Source organism: Rhipicephalus microplus, chromosome 7, assembly GCF_043290135.1.
Source record: "Rhipicephalus microplus isolate Deutch F79 chromosome 7, USDA_Rmic, whole genome shotgun sequence".
Lineage (NCBI taxonomy): Eukaryota > Metazoa > Arthropoda > Arachnida > Ixodida > Ixodidae > Rhipicephalus > Rhipicephalus microplus.
In genome coordinates this window covers 128,771,938-128,789,763 of record NC_134706.1, presented here as the reverse complement: position 1 = coordinate 128,789,763, position 17,826 = coordinate 128,771,938, and the positions used below count along the sequence as shown (strand labels likewise).

Sequence of the window (17,826 nt, the reverse complement as noted above, 5' to 3'; positions counted from 1 at the left end):
TGAATGAATTCCTTCATTCGTGCGCTGTACTTGGGCGCTGATATACATTAAAGTAGGTTGATTCACCCCGCAATTTTACATTATACCACGTAGCGGACGCGCATCTGTATGTTGAAACAAGTACCTATCTCACATCATGAATAACAGCGACATCATGAAATGCGTACTCGCACGATTTCCGGCTCCGCAGAGAAGCGAACAACCCTTCTGGCGTAGTTATCACAGGTGCGTGCGAGAGGCCACAGAAGGTCTACACAGGGCGTCCTTCGGGCACAACTCTTGTTGTTACACTCGGCTTCACAAGGGCGCGGCACTCGCGCGAATCATGCTCGAAGTGTTTCTCTTGAGCCTGATCGTCGTCTTCGCAACATGGTTCTTCATGTAAGTACCACTTTGAACGCACGTTGCAAAGGGTTATAACTCATATATGCGAACTCTTTATCGTTAGAAGAATAAATAGGAAGCTTTAGACGTTCAAATTTACGCGCACAAACTTCCCAGGGAAGCAGACAGATACGTAAGTGCGTATCGTCCTCATAAACGAGAAACTAGCTTCTTGCGCGCTCAATACACTGCTTGGCGCGTGTAGGTTTCGGTATAATACACACGCTGCAATCAATTTGAGCGTTTTTTTAGTTGTTATTCCTTTTTACATCGCGTATTGCAATAAAAATGCAAGCTGAGGCATATTTTCTATGTTCATCTTTCTTGACCCTGTTTTGTACCTCATGGTAAGATGTACTAACGTGTAGCTTGGATGACTGAACCTCTCACCAAAGCCGCATGTACTGCACCCGGCAGTTAACAATTTTGGAACATAAAATATTGCAAATATTTTTGCTCACTCCTTCGTCTGTGAACATTGACTCTACTTTAATGCTCCATCGCGTAGCACTTCTTGTAATCTGTAACGTTAATCACTAGAATACAAGCGTCAATCATTGACAGAGCGGAAATGCGTACAAAATTCCTTTCTGGCTTGTTCAATCATAGATAACGGATGTCTTACTCCGCGGATGCAAAAAAAAAAACATGGAGCGGCAAAAAATTGACGCCATTTTTTAGCATAGTTCAGATTAGCAGCGTTATTAAATATTTTTGGTGTTCTTTTATTCATCAGTTTGTCTTCGAAAAATGCAGTTTGTTGTTTTCCAACTTTGTTTCTAAGATTAGCCATCTTCTCGCGTTCGAGAGGCTTCAGGTCGTTTCAGAATATTCAGATCGGGCAATTGGTAGTTGCTTTTAAAAACGCTTTTTTAGAAGCAGCACGTTGACCGAATCAGAGGTATTGTTTGTTATCCTTGTCGTGCAAGTGATTTGTCTTGGTATTGCACAGAAAAGTTTATATTCAGTGTACGCACGAACAGGTGGTGCTGGCGCACGTGCAGTGCCTTGTGCGTGGGCTGTTTTGCATACGTCAGGTCATTTAGTTGCTCTTTAAAATAATTGCGCAACCATTTTACATACCAAAGGTTGTGAATCATGAATGTTTCGGGGAATATTGAAGGCGGTTGAAGTGATGAGGCATCCCTCAGAAAGAGCTACCGGAGGCAAGGGCATGAAATAACAAAACGCTGACAAAACAGTCCTACTTCGTGTAACGAAGAAAAAACAACCCTTTCTGTTTTCTTGTTCAATAAATGGTGCACCAGTGGTAGAAAAAAGCCAGTACAAATACCTCGGGATAACGTTCACCAATACTCTGTCGTGGTCAAAGCACATGGAAAACATCTGCGCATCTGCCACAGGCAAGTTGGGCTTTTTACGGCATAAACTCAAAGCGTCACGGCTCATGTCAAATTGCTAGCCTTCAAAATGATAATATTTTCTGCACTGCATTACGCTTCGGTCGTATGGGACCCCTTAAAAAAAGATGAGCACCTGTTTGAAATGGTGCAAAGACGCGCTATACGCTTCATTTTCAACAAATATAGGACCACCGACTCACCAACTTCTCTAATGCTGGCGAATAGCGTTTCAACCCTGGAAGATATACGAAAAATCGATAGGCTGAAACTGCTGTTTTTTCTTTATACTGGTTCCACAAAGGTAAATGCATCGGTATACATTCAGCCATTTCAATCGCGCCCCACGAGACATCGGCCCACGCACAATTTGCTTCCGTATCAAGCCCACACAAACATGTTCAAGAATTCGTTTTTCCCACGTACAGTATCGAAATAGAATTCGCTGCCTGAAGTGGTCTTCACTTCTGAGACTATTTGCCATTTTGAGCGTGCCATATTGTCTGTACTGTAGTCTGTACTCGACTTGCTTTACTGTTTATCGCAATTGTGAATGTATAATAGGGAGATCGACCCATCTCCGTTGTTCTGAAGGTCGTATTAACCTGTGTTTAGGTTCTTCTATATATCTCTGTATAATGTACTTATCTTCTTGTATTTTGTGCACATCATTCATCTATCACGCTTACGTGTGTTTTCCACTTATATTTTTGGGCCTCTACTGCTTGGTCTTTTCAAGACCGCAGTATGTTGTAAATATACGTGCAGTGTGCAATTAGCCGCACTCCTGCCGTTTAGAGCTTACGTTGGCTCTTGAAATATACACGCCTTAAAAAGTGTGAATAAGTGCACATGTCGTTGTAAACTGCTACAAAAGCGTTAAAATTTTGATATATACAAGAGAAATACAAGTTGCCTCTGCCGCAGTGCAGATGTGTTGTGTACGGAAGCACACAAAAAAATCACAAGGGGCCATTGTTTTCGGACTTACTGTGCCTCTTTTTTGTTCTTTTGAATGCGAAGCATTTCTTAGCGAACTTCAGTGGACTTGAGCCTGACTATCTATCTATCTATCTATCTATCTATCTATCTATCTATCTATCTATCTATCTATCTATCTATCTATCTATCTATCTAGCCGCTTACGTTTGGGTGCTCTCGTGGTCACCCTTTTGGCGTGAACTAAAATTAGCATGGGGAGGGGGGAAGTGTAAATGGTTCAACGAATGTGATGCACTGGTCGAGACAATGAATAATGTCACAGTGCCGTCACATACGTCGTCAAACACTTCCCGTGGACAGTGGCACATACCTACGGGCGGGTATGTGCCACTGGTATGCGAGTATATGCCACAGGTGATTATTTATTAGTATCTACCCAGTAACGACGAGAACGCGCATGGGCAATTTTAACGCGACAACGTTAAAAAATACCTGGCATCGGCAGCGTTGACCCGACGAATGCGAAGAAAAAATGTCAGGGCCCCAGCTGAAACCGAACCCAAGCGTTCTGCGTGACAATGAAGCATTTCACCACAGAGTTACGCCAGGTCCCGGAACTAGCCTTTAAATTGACTCTAATCTTTGTGAAACGTAAATATCGGTGGCAGTGCTGCCTACCCAATCTTATAAACATTACGTATGTACTCCTTTGATACAGGCGTCACGTCGGGTTAACGTTAATTGTGGTTACCTGCCATGCGCTTAAGTTCATTTATTTAGCAGTGTCTAGGGCCAGCATTTTCGCGAGCATCAGCGCATCATATAAGCTTCTGCTGTTGCTAATACGCTTGTTCCAGTTGACATCGTTGTGGAAGTGCAAACAACTGGTTGTATAAACAACAGCAACTCTTCAACATATGCCTGTGCATGAAACATTTGTGCATATATTTAGGGTCATTACGTGACGTGTCGCTCAATTGAAACATGGTCATCTTCCCTCCGCATGCTTCACATAACGTCGATTCTCATGTACGTGAGATCTGCCTTTCTTTAATGCAAAGCATTTCTCAGCGAAATTCGGTGACTTCGACCGTATCCGAAAGACGCACCATAGAGGCCACCGGTAGCGGCCGCGTTTAGCAAGCGCTCCGACAAAACTCCTGTTTTTGACTGCTCAAGTCATTCAATGGCAACTTGAACAAATGTGAAGCTTTCTACGGGATCGACCACATAATCTGAATTGATTTCAAGTGAGTGTTTCGCATTTAGCATCCACGAACATCGACTTTTTGGCAGTGTTTCACTACCTCGGTGGGTCTACCGGCTAGGCCTACCAACATGCTCATTCATCTTGGGATGGAGAGGGGGAGGAGCTTGCCTCCTGTCCCTCCCTCTTAACAGGAGACCAAGAGAGAGGAGCTTGCCTCCGCTGAAGCTCTCGGCGATGATGAAGGCAGCTGGCGTCCAGTGTATGCCAGGGCCAGAAAGCCATTTCATCCCCGAAGAAATCGACGGCTGCCATCAACACTTCGCAAGAACAGTCACAGAAAGCTTTCCCATCGTCTAGTCGTAGTGCCCCCTTTACCCCTCTACTTCCAGCGGACGACTACAAATAGTCCTGCGAATACGTGGAGGCCTCAGCTGAGCTGACACTCCCCTTCCGAAGCCCATACATGTCGTCCTAAAAGCGGCAGCGCTCACAAGCTTCCTACACGACCAATACCGCTTCAACTCTGTAAGCAATATCCTGCTCATAAGCACATTAGACTGGGAACGCACCGAAGGATACCACCATATCAAATCCATCAATATGGATGGGCGCAGCTTTGAAGTTGTCCCCCAAATTACCGATCCATGCAATACCTGCCGAGGGGTCATCTGTAATATTCCTACGGAACACACACCTGAAACCATCTTGTCAAGTCTATTGGACTATAACAGACTAGGCCTCATCCTGACCGGACGCCGAAGGGTTGCACAATTCCATCTTGGTCACCTTCAGAGGTACGCGCGTGCCTTTCTACATAAGCTATCAGGGTGGCATCACCAGATGCGTGCCCTATCATGATAAGAAGGAAGCCTGTAATCTCTGCCACAAACTTGGCCACAGACCAGACGTATGCCCAGGCGCCCCTTATTCTTTATGTTCAATGTTTGGCATTCCGAACCCACTCCTTGATAACAAATGTGAACCTAAGTGTGTGGTGTGCAACAGTGACCACCCCACCGGCTCCCCCCAGTGCTCACAGCTCTACAAGCCCAAACTAAAGCACACACACTCAACGTTCGAGCAAGATGCAGCTTCATTCCTCGATCCAAGCACATCTCTCAAGAATGCCCCTAGAGGACGCTCACCCAGTAACACAAGACAACAAAGCTGAAAAAGCCGCATCCGCAGTCGAAGACGCAACAAAAGCATTCGTCAAGACCCCAGCCACCGGACTGGCCTTGGACGTGAGATGAGCAGGGCTGACGTAGCCTCCCTTGAAAGCTCCATTCAAAAGCAGCTCAAACTATTGCAGGATGACAGTGCAAAATGAGGGCAGAAAATCTAAAACGACGCCTAGAGCTTCACTCCTTTAAACAACCATCTACCTCCCCAGACATCCCCGCCTCATCTCTTACCCCGACACCTATCTCACCGCCACCAGCTCCTCCCTCAAACACCCCTATAACTAGGTACCCCGCTCAACCACCTGCTTAAAAACGAAGTCTCGACTCCCACATTGTCATTCGAAGAGCGACTAGACCAAGTCGTAGCGAAACTAGAGAAGGTTGATAACGGTAAAGAAAAAGTAAGCGAACTCGAGGAAAAACTAGACAACTTTATCACCTTCTCCACAGCTTCCTTGCAGAAGCTACATGAATCCGTGTCCTCGATACAACAAGCCATGTTACCGGTGCAACGAACTCTAGATAGAGTCACGCAGTGGATTGACACGGTCCACGCTAACCATCCAGAGCTTGTCCAACCTAAGCCAAATCGACCTAGGGAAAATGGCTCCTCGTAACCACACTGGACTTGTCGTATGGCAATAGAACTGCAGGGGGTTTCGCTGAAAGAAGGCAAAGCTCCTGCAGTACATCAAATCACAAACTACTCCTTTCCCAAGTATTACATTACAATAAAAATAGCGTAGTGCAGCTGTCAGGTTATAGAACGCATCGAAACCCGGCTGATACCAAACCAAATACTGCTGTCTTAACTCAGAAGCACTTTACAGTTACCTATTCAAAATTTCCTGACAACGACATTAAGCACGACTTTCCCCAAATACTACCTGATAAACTTGACTCGTCATTCTTATACATTCTCAATTTGATAGTATACCACAAGAGAAAAGCCACCGCTTCGATTCCCTATTCGCCTTAGCTACATCCTCGGCCGGCAAACCCACCCTTATCATAGTGGGGATTTCAACGCCTCTCACCCAGCGTGGGGTTACACCGCATCTACACCGAAAGGTAGAACCCTCTGGCCCCATATTAAGGCACATCATTTTACCTTGTACTCATTTGGGGAGCAGTGTGAACAAAGATACATTCCCCAATCTTACCCTCACTCACAATGCTCCCACAATGGTTTGGACTAACACCCAAAGTAATCTTGACAGTGATCATTACATTATTAGAATTACCTTACAGCTAAAATGCAGACTCATTGCACCCAAACCCCTGATGCTCACAGATTGGAAAAAATTAAGAAAGACCTGCAAGAGCGCCGCTCCCTCACGTATTGCAGACCTTACTAAGTGGACTCAACATCTTCAAAAAGGTGTTGAGTCAACGCTATCACTAAACTATTACACGAGCTCTGTGACCATTTAGGACACCTTTTTGATAACATCCGCACGTTTCATTTACCTAAATTACGTAAGGATTCTATACCATCCTACACAGGGAAACCTAATGAGTCATTAGATGAGCCGATAACACAGGCGGAATTTAGGCACGCCCTCGCAACACTCCGTATCACGTCGGCTTCAAGCCCCGACCGCGTTAACAACAAATATTACTTAGAAATCTTCACCCTATGTCTATCAAAGCTTTTGTTGAGTACTTTAACGACTGTTTATGCACGGGCACCATTCCCCTTTCATGGAAAGACGCCAGAGTCATATTTATATTCACACAGAACAACGCTCCCTTATTAGAAAATCTGAGGCCCATTTTCTTAAAACCATGTCTCGGAAAGGCTATGGAGCCTGTTGTACTTGCACGCCTCCTGATACACGTGGAGGATAATGGACTACTGCCTCCAGAAATTATTGGCCTTAGGGCCTCACTTTCGGGGCAAGATGCGATGCTTCGCCTTCAACACATCATAATCCTTAACCAGAGCGAGGATACTCAGGCGATCCTTGGTCTCGCCATACATAAATAATTCAATAACGTAGCCCACTCATCTATATATTGCCACCTGGTGTTTTGTGCCAGCGAACAGTGAGCCAGTTCTGTGCCAGTGAACGAAGTAGTCGAAGACGAGCAACCCGTGCCAGTGGAGAGGTCCTTCTTTGTGTCTCAGATTTTGACAGTCGTGTTTCCTTGTACGTTTCTTCGAGCTCCTAGCGCGTGACGACTGGTGGAAGTGCGGGGTACCCTATGCACCGAACCCCTCCCAGTACAAGAAGCTCCAGCCCCATACCGGTGGTTACGCCTGTTCACAGTGCTAGCCGAAGGATGCGTGGACTGGACCCCGAGTTCGGACTTCTGTCAGAGAGGATGACGGCCCCAACTATCCCAGGCAGCGCCGTCCCAAGTGGCTCCAACCCAGCCGGTATGGAAGGCGCAATGCCATTTCAATATACACTGTTCAAGCCACGAACGCCAAACCCCTTTCATGGTGCTGTTCATGAGGATGTTGAAGATTGGCTAGTCCACTATAACTTCGTTGCCGCTCACAACATGTAGAATGACACAGACAAGCTCCGACATGTCTACTTCAGTTTGAATGACGGGGCACGTGTTTGGTACGAAAAATGAGCAGGTCTGTTTACGTCATGAGTGGACTTCGAACTCCGGTTTTTCGAAACGTATGCAAGTCCCGATCGTCAAGAGCGAACTGAATGTGAACTCTAGTGCCGTATGCAAATGCCAAATGAAGGCGTAGCAATGTACGTTGATGACGTGACGCGTCTTTTTCGACGAGTCGACCCTCACATGCCGGAAGAAAAGAAGGTGCGATACCTGATGCGTAAAGTGAAGGAGCAGTTGTTCGGTGGTCTTGCATGCAGCCCCCCCCCCCTTCCAAGACTACGTTAGAGTTTCTTGCTGAAGCCGTCCTAATTGAAAGCACGCTTCGGCAACGGACACAGACGTACGAGCGACAAGTGAACTTTGCCTCTGCTACGGACTACATGAGCGGTCTTGGGGGCCACGTCGACTTCTTCCGAGAGCTCATACGCTCTGTAATTCGCGAAGAACTTCAGAAGTTATCTGTACTCTCGGCGCCCACTGTCAGTTCTTTGTCCGGCATCGCCCGAGATGAAGTTTAGCAGGCACTACGAAAACCGTCCTGTCAGACAGAGCCGCGACCCCTAAATGACTTCCCTTGCATGTCGTATGCGCAAACTCTACTCCAGCCAGCACCACCTTTGGCTCCGTCTCCCAACGTGGCCCCTGCCATGCTTCCGGCAGACTAAACTCTGCGCCAACCTGCACCGCATTTCACTCCGACTCATACCATGGCCCTAGCCATGCTTCAGGCAGTCCAAGCGAGCCCATATCTCAGCGACCGCCGAACAATTCCGCGAAAATCAGACGTGTGGCGGGCCTCTGATCGACGTCCTCTTTGCTATCACTGTGGCGAACCTGGACACATCTACCGACAGTGCACATATCGAAAGCTGGGACTTCGTGGTTTTTCGGTCAACTCCCCACCTCCTAGGTTCGGCCAGCGGCCTCCGAAAATTGCGGACTACGTTGCCCAGCAGCGCGGATCGACATCTCGGCACCACTCACGTTCTCCATCACCATGGCGGTTCTCGCCAAATCATCGCACCTATTCGGGCGTGGTGCAGGGCCGGTCACCTAGCCCGCGTCGGGAAAACTAGCCACAGCGACCTTCTGGGGCAAGGCCGCTCAGACTGGTCATGCTCACGGCCCCAAATCGACGCGGACTGAAGGTACCGACAATACATCGACAACGACATCACCGGCTGATTGCGGAAGAGTTTCCTTAGACATTTCTGTTCTGCTACATTGTAGCGAAGTCAACGCTTTGGTGGACACTGGTGCGGACTATTCCATAATTAGCGAAAAACTGGCCGCCCTTCTGAGTAACGACTCATTGGAACCGCACGCCAATTCGTACAGCTGGCGGGCATATCGTCACGCCACTCGTTATGTGCACGGCAAGATTGCAAGTCCGTGGTTGTACGTTTGTTGCCAGTTTTAGCGTCCTCCAACAGTGCTCTCGAGACCTGATCATTGGCATGGATTTTCTCAGAGAGCATGGTGCTATAATTGACATTCGACGACGTCTAGTCACTTTCGCGACCACAAACGCCACAACAGCTTACGCCGACGCCAGCCACTCCCGAGTGTCTCTTCGCGTTATCGACGACGCTGTCACGTTACCACCCCGTACAACCGTTGTGGTTCAGGTGGCGTGGGACGGAGTTATGCACGGCGAAGCAGTCGTAGAAAGCAATCACTCGCTTTTGCGGCCTCAGGGTGTCTGCGTAGCGAGAAGCCTTGTTCACCTTCGTGATGATCACTGCAACGTTTTTGTCACAAACTTTAGCTACGAGCACCAGCACCTTTTTCCTGGAACTGTCATCGCCTAGGCCGACCCAGTCGTTAATTTCACCGAGTGTTTTGCTTCCGAGAGCATCGGTAATGCTGAAGCGCCTTTTCGCAGCGTCGACATCAATCCAATGCTTTCTTAAGCGAAGAAGCAGCGGTTGAGCGAGATGTTGCTGGAATTGCACACATGCTTTGCACGTTCTTCGAAGATACGTCAAACACCGATTACGAAACACCATATTCTCACCTACGACGACGCGCATCCCATACGGCAGCAGCCTTATCGTGTTCCGCCAACCGAATGGCGCGTGATTCAAACGCAGGTTAAGGAAATGCTTCAGGATGGCGTGATACAGCCTTTAAGCAGCCCTTAGTCATTACCAGTCGTTCTTGTGAAAAAGAAAGATGGCACGCTTCGCTTTTGTGTCGACTACAGGAAGTTGAACAATGTCACAAAGAAAGACGTGTACACGCTGCCCAGAGTGGATGATTCTCTGAACAGGCTGCGCCGCGCGAAGTATTTTTCATCCGTCGACATGAAGAATGGTTATTGGCAAATAGAGGTCGATGAACGTGACCGGGAAAAGACCGCTTTTGTAAGGCCGGATGGGCTTTATGAATTCAAAGTGCTCCCTTTCGGCCTCTGTTCCGCTCCAGCCACATTCCAGCGAATGATGGACACCGTCCTGGCAGACCTCAAGTGGAAAAGCTGTCTCGTCTACCTCGAAGACGTCGTTGTGTTTTCAGAAACGTTTGACGAGCATCTTCGTCGCCTTCGGATGTGCTCGAAGCCATTAGATCGGCCAGTCTCACACTCAAGCCTGAGAAATTTCATTTCGGCTATGAAGAATTACAGTTTCTTGGTCACGTCGTCAGCGCCGTTGGTGTTCAGCCTCATCCTGACAAAACTGCTGTCGTCGCCGCTTTCCAACTCCAACTGACAAGAAAATTCTTAGACGATTTCTGAGTCTGTGCGCGTATTATCGGCGCTTTATTGAAAACTTCTCCAACATCGCGGAGCCACTATTACGCCTCACGCGTGATGACAAACCATTTGTCTGGGCTGACGAACAGCAGACTGCCTTTGCGGAACTACAGCACCGGCTCTCTTCCCCTCCCGTGCTAGGCCACTTCGATGAAGATGCTGACACAGAAGTACGCATTGATGCCAGCAATATTGGTCTTGGAGCTATTTTGGTACAACGACAAGACGGCATTGAACGGGTAATAGCCTACGCAAGTCGCACACTGTCTCGCGCAGAATCTAACTCTTCTACATCAGAGAAAGAATGTCTTGCGGTCATTTGGGCAATTACAAAGTTTAGGCCATATCTCTACGCAAGACCATTTACAGTGGTTACTGATCACCATGCTTTGTGCTGGTTGACCGATCTACGAGACCCTTCAGGACGATTAGCACGATGGAGTCTGCGCCTACAGGAATTTGATGTCACCATCGTCTACAAGTCAGGCAAACAGCACGAAGATGCCAACACGCTATCACGAGCACCTCTTCAATCCGCAAGTACAAGCGCAGAAGAGGACGGCGCCTTCGTGGCAATGTCAAGCGGGCCAGATCTGATGTCTCAGCAACGAAATGACGCCGATCTAAGAATGATTATAGATCACTTATAAGGTTGCACCGCGACCATTCCTCATCCGATGTCGCGAACGTTGCCATCATTTTGCCTACAAAATGGCGTCGTATACAAAAAGAACACTGGTGCTGGTGACAGATCACATCTCGTCGTGCCTGAAGCCCTCCGCGATGACGTCTTATTAGCTTGCTATGAATAGCCCACATCCGGCCATCTGGGCTACTCGAGAACTATGGATCAGGTGCGACAACACTACCACTGGCCTATAATATCTGCCTGTGTCAAACGCTACGTGAAGGGATGCCGTGAATGCCAGCGTCGCAAGACACCCCCCTTAAAGCCTGCAGGCCATCTACAACCGATCGATCCACCCCTTACCCCGTTTGATTAAGTGGGAATGGACCTTCTAGGCCGGTTTCCTTTGTCTCTTCCGGACAAATAAATTATTGTTGCAACCGATTATTTGACGCGTTACGCTGAAACGGAGGCATTGCCACGAGGAACCGCAGCTGAAGTCGCCAGTTTTTTATGCATCAAATTGCGCTACGGCATGGCGCCCCGTCATATGTCATCACTGATTGAGGGACATCATTCACAGCGAAGCTCTTGGATAATATCTTCAAATTCAGTTATACAACCCATCGAAAGGCCACTGCGCATCACCCTCAGAGTAATGGTTTAACAGAAAGGCTAAACAAAAGGCTAGCCGAGATGATCTCTATGTACGTGGATGTGCAGCACAAAACGTGGGACGACATCCTGCCGTACGTAACATTTGCGTACAACACTGCAACGCAGGAAACTACAAGCTTCCCGCCATTTCGGCTCGTTTATGGTCGAGATGTCAGAACTCTGCTAGACGCCATGATCCCGTATGAGGACATCGACGAGCTCGACCAATTAGCCCCCGACATCAATGAGTACATTCAGCAGGCTGAGGAAGCACGGCAACTGGCCCGTGTGCACATAAAAACTCAACAGTGCGCAGATGCACAGCGGTACAACATCCGCTATTGAGAAGGTAATTATGAACCTGGTGACCAAGTTTGGGTTTGGACACCCATTAGGCGGAGAGGTCTCAGTGAGAAACTCTTGAGGAAGTACTTTGGACCTTGCAAAGTACTCAGACGTGTGAGCGACGTCAACTACAAAGTGGTTCCAGACGGAGGCTCACCATCATCCCAGCGCAGGTTACCACGCCCAGAAACTGTACACGTCGTCCGCCTAAAACCATACTTTACGCGGTGATGCGAGTTTTCTTCGTTTGCCAGTGAACTCTCTATGTGAACAGTGAATGCCATGTATTTCCGATTTCCGGGCCCAGGACGCATTTTCTCTCGTGCGCTACTTTGTTTATTGTTTGTTTATGTTGCCTACTTTGACCCACTACTGTGCCCACTTTTCTTGAGCATCGGGTCGATGCTCTCTTGGGGGGGAGGAGTAGTGCTACCGGGTGTTCTGTGCCAGCGAACAGTGAGCCAGTTCTGTGCCAGTGAACGAAGAAGATGAAGATGAGCAGCCCGTGCCAGCGGTGACGTCCTTCTTTGTGTCTCAAATTTTGACAGTCGCGTCTCCTTGTACGTTTCTTCGTGCACTTAGCGCGTGACAATATGCTGGCCCCAACCGCATTTCTTGTGGCCCTAAAACCTACTCTTACATTAAAGGCTTCTTCACAGACCGCACAGCTACATTAACATTAGGATAAGAACATTTCTCACCCAATACACAAGGCAGCTTCGGAACGCCTCAAGGGCCAGTGCTCTCTCCAATCCTTTTTAACCTCGCTATGCTACCTATATACCCAACAGTCTTCAACGCTTCCCTGACTTGAACTATTTTATCTATGCCTGAGATATAGCCTTATGGATGTAAGGAAGCTCAGATGGACACATTCAAGACACCCTACAAAGAGCTGTAGATATAATAGCTACACTAACATCTCAGGTGAATCTCTATTGCACCCTGAGTAAATCAGAGTTGCTCCTTCTACCAACTCATCGTTGGAACAAACACGTTCCAATGATCGAAGTTCACATAAATAGGTGCCTCATTCCTAGAAAATCATGCGTACGTGCGCTAGGTTTATTTATTTAAACAATTGACTTAATACACACACACTCGAAGCTTTACGCAGTACCGTTGAAAACACCCTAGGAATGGTAGGAAGAATCTCGGGGAAAAATGGAGGGCTCCGAGAGTCAGAGCTACTTCATGTAATACAAGCTTTTTTGGTTAGTAAAATCACATATACTCCCCCTTACCTTCACCTTAAATTAGCAGAGGCAAAATTGGTCAACACCCTCCTCTGCAGAGTTTACAAATACGCGCTAGGCATTGCAGTCACTACCTCTAACGCATGACTCCACCAAACAGGAGTCATAAATACCCTATGTGAACTCCGTGAAGCCCATTTAACAGCTCAACACGCAAGAATCGCCACCACTAGTGCAGGTCGCCACATTTTATCGTCTACCCGAATTAACTTCACCTCACTCACCAAATATAAATACATTGCCCATCACATACACAAACAATTGCTCATGTCTCATTTTCCTAAAAACATATACCCAATATATTCATAATAAGCACCAAATCCAAAGAGCAAAAGCTCTTCAGAAAAATTGCTTGGAGCCAATGACGTCCTCTATGTCGATGCGGCAGAATATCCATCCTCCTCATCTTATGCCCTCTCTGCTATCTATTATAAGGGCAAGGTGCTCACAACGACATCCATCACTTTCAACTCCTCAGAGGAGGCAGAGGAGGCTGCGATCACTTTAGATCAATCGATCCCCAATATCACTAAGATTGTAATGGACTAAAAAACTGCCATACGTAACTTCAGTGTAGGTCGCATCTCATCAACTGCTCTTTCGACTCTTGAGAAACACCCTCCCACACAAGAGGTTGCTCTCATAGGGACAATGATGCGGCTCATACCTGTGCTCGAAGAATGACCAGCCGAGCGCAGGCCTTTGATGGCGCCTTAGACTACGCGGCCTTTTTCGGTACGAGAGATCGTCTTTTGACCTTCCACAATATCACAAATCCCAACCACCTACAGCGCAATATATACCCATACCCCCCCTTACAACATGAAGCTTCGCGCTACCATGAAATACCATGGCGCCCGTTACAGACGCGTGCGTTTCCTTTCCCATCTTCTCGCCAACTTATACACCCGCCTTTTTGGGCATTTTCTGTCAACAAGGAGCTAACCTAGACTATATCATGTGGAGGTGTACTCGAAACCCACCACCGTATTTTCTACAATATATAAGTAAGGAGCAGAGGGAGGCTGCTATGTGCAGCTCAGCGCCCGAGGTTCAGGACCAGATCTTGGATTGGGCCAAGAGGGTAGCGGAGACCTACGCTGGGTTAGCTCCTCTGACACTCCACAACCGCACCTTACCCTCTTGGGATAAATAAAGTTTTTCTCCTCCTCCTCGAGCGTATATATCTATCTATCTTGCCGCCTAGACTTTTAGCTCTCGTGGCCGTCTCGATACTGTTATGGATACCCAACTTGGTATGGCATAACATGTTTGCATGAAGAATATATTTGACTAGTAATAACATGAAAATCATGGTATGTATGTCATGAATGTCATGATTTACATTTCATGGTCCTGCAGTTCTTGCAGTAGTTCCGTTCACATGGCATGTTGCAAAACTGGTACGGTATGACATGATTGCATGGCAAACACAAGCGACAGACCCTAACATGAAAATCATGACATGCGTGTCATGTAACAACAGGATTACATGCTACGCTCACGATGCGTTCGCGGCCGTTTCCCTAGTTTCAAATGTACCAAGCTCGGTATTACGTGACGCGAACGGAAGACATGAGTAAATGACACATCCAAACACAATAATCACGACATGCGTGTCATGTAAGAGCATGACTACATGCCACACTGATGATCCACTCGCGGCCGTTTCGCTAGCGTCACATATACCGAATTTGGTATTACAGTACGGGAATAGATGACGAAGATATGTGACTGGCGCAAACCTCGTAATCATTAGATGCGTCTCATGTAACAACATGACTACGTGCCACGCTCATGATGCGCTGGCGGCCGCTCCGGTAGCTTCACTTAAACCAAATTTGGTATTACGGTACAAGAATGGGTGACGAAGGTATGATACTGATGCAAACATGATAAAAATGAGATGCGTGTCATGTAACAACATAACTACCTGCTAAGCTCCGCATGCGCTCGCGGCTGTTTCGCTAGGTTTACATGTACCAAACTCGATATTACGTCACGCGAGTGGACGATATAGGTAAATGACACATCCAAACATGACAATTACGACATGCGTGTCATGTAACAAAATTACTACATTCCACACCTATGAGGCGCTCGCGGCCATTTCGCAAGCTTCACACATGCCAAATTTTGTATTACGTGACGCCAACGGATGACGAAGGTATGTGACTAGTGCAAACATGATAATCATGAGATGCGTGTCCATATACAACACGACTACATGCCACAGTCAAGGCACCAATACATTTCGACGTGACGCGGTGCGCGTGCTCGCGGACGTTCATTTAATCGCGTCGCGCCGGCGTTGCCACGCCAGGCGCCGGTCCTGCTATATATACTCGGAGGCACACGCCGCGCTCCTCTGCTTTGACCTATGCACGTTTCAGCGCGTCCGATAATCCTCCGTCACGAAAAGAGGGAGACGCAGTGTTGTCTGGGTAACGCACTGGAGCGAAATACAACGGACGAGATATAGTGCAATTGCCGCATGCGACAAACCTTTGTAACTTCACTCGCACTGGACGAATTCTTAAAAGCTTTATGGCGTTGAATTCATGAAGCAATAAGCTCTTCTGGTGAATTCATTTCATGATTACTTTAAAAAGTGTTTCAGGGCCCCATTAACGCATTTTGTTCTACAGGTGTCACGACGAAAACGAGCGCGTTCAGCGATTTGTAAGTGCATTTGGGAGAGCCCCAAACTACGTTGAAAAATGCCAGGATAGTGCAGCCATCGCCGCTAAAAACACACAGGAACTTTGAAACAGCTCTAAAAATGGACAATGGTGTCTATCTAGCGGAAAACACATCTTGCCTTTCTAGAGGCATTGATCAAGCAAACAGCAAACGCTGGATAATGTGCTGCTATCTGTGAGGCATTGTGAGACTCTTTGTGGCCTCCGAAATGGTGAGCACGTGGCGTGTATCTTGGAGGTCATGCGACTCGCTTTAAATCAAAGACCTGTATGTACCATTCGCGCGCGTGTGCTGGTACGATCTACTGTGTGCTATCTGTGTGCGCCCGTGTGTGTGTATGTAACAAAACATATTAATAAATATGCGCTTAGCGGTTGAATGGCTCACTAGGGGCCGGATTTCGCTATTCGCCACTTCCAGGTACCGTGGCGTCGCTGTGAGGTGGCGGCTGGAAGCTCTGTTGAGATGATCGGTGTTTTGGACCAGCATCAAACCGCAGTTGTTGCTGCTTGTTTCACTGCACTTGGGGTCGTTTTGCAACGTTTTGAACGGCTTAGAAATTACCGGAACCCTTTGGGTTTGTCACGGTGAAGAGAAAGTAGAAAGAAATCCGACTGATTGCGAGCCTCGATGCTCCTAGCCTACATACACCGTGAGAAAAAGTAAAACCTCCCGTTCAAACTAGCGCCCCAAAAAGCCATGGATGATTAGAAAGGTCAAAATTAACAGGCAAATAACGCCCGTGAATGTGTGCAGACCCAATTTGTGTACTAGCACAGCATCATCGAGGTCTCTGTTCATAATTTGCAGTTGTTGCTTAGATCGTCTGCTCAACACAGTCGCTGTGCAAGCAGAACAAGAACTAAATTAGGAAAGCGTTCCCCCTTTAGAATAGAATGAAAGGACCGGTTTAGAAACGTTCTTTGCATTATTGCACATCTGAGGCGCCTACGAAGTGCCTCCATGACCTCCATGACCTCCACGAGCTGCAGCAATTTGTGCTCGGTCTTACTTCTTGTTGGCGGTTTTTCTTTTTTTTTTTGTGGTTTCTGTCTCGTACCATGCTATATTTCGGACGAGAACTGGCGCATTCAGCATGGTATGGCCGATGGCTACCATGCTATCTTTTGTACTTATCAAACACCGAAGCATAGAATAGTAACGGGAACGACCCCTCTTAAACGTGAGAATCTTATATTACCACTGGGTTTCGTTGGTGCTGCTTGCCGAAATCATTCTCTTGATATTAGGTTGTTTTATTTTGGTCAAGAAAGCATCCTCAAATCTTATATCCGGTAATATGACATGGTGCTTGTGCTTCGAATTGAAAAACAACTTTTTTCGTCAGCTTACTTTGCTTCGCGCTTTTAGGTGAGCTGAACAAGCTTTGCGCAGAATACAATGCAATCAAAACAGTAAGGCAAATCACGTCTCCGAAAATATTTCTGAGATTACTGAGAAATTTGTACTGAGACTCCCAGTATAACACTTTTTCAACGTGACACCAGTCATTGCGCGCGATTACGCACAACGCCTCATGAAGAGCGTGCGTACGTGTGTGCCTTATTTACAATGTTGCGCATATTTCTCTACCCTGTTGTACCCAGAATTTATTCACCAAATATAATATGTTGGCGCTCCCCTACAGTCTCAACACCATAAATCATAAGGTCGCTGAAGCGCCACATATTGTAGTCTTCGCCAGAAGTGTACTCTCCGGTACTGTCTCTTTCGGGGATATCTTCTCAACGACAGCCATGTTGGATGTAGGGTCGCGCCACCTATAGGCCGTGAAAGTTGCGAATCGCGTTCAACTCC

At 47.2% G+C, this 17,826-nt stretch overlaps 1 protein-coding gene across 3 annotated transcripts in view; it reads left to right on the top strand.

Moving 5' to 3' along the window:
* Window positions 1–236: 236 nt before the first annotated feature.
* Window positions 237–17,826, top strand: part of LOC119186999 (cytochrome P450 3A16) — a 45,643-nt gene continuing 28,053 nt past the window's right edge. For 2 of the 3 annotated variants that reach the window (XM_075868291.1, XM_075868293.1), the window contains exon 1: window positions 237–381. In XM_075868291.1, the coding sequence (XP_075724406.1) occupies window positions 326–381 (56 nt within the window). In that variant the 5' untranslated portion in view covers window positions 237–325. The remainder of the gene's footprint in view (window positions 382–17,826) is intronic. The other variant, XM_075868292.1, reaches the window with a different exon arrangement.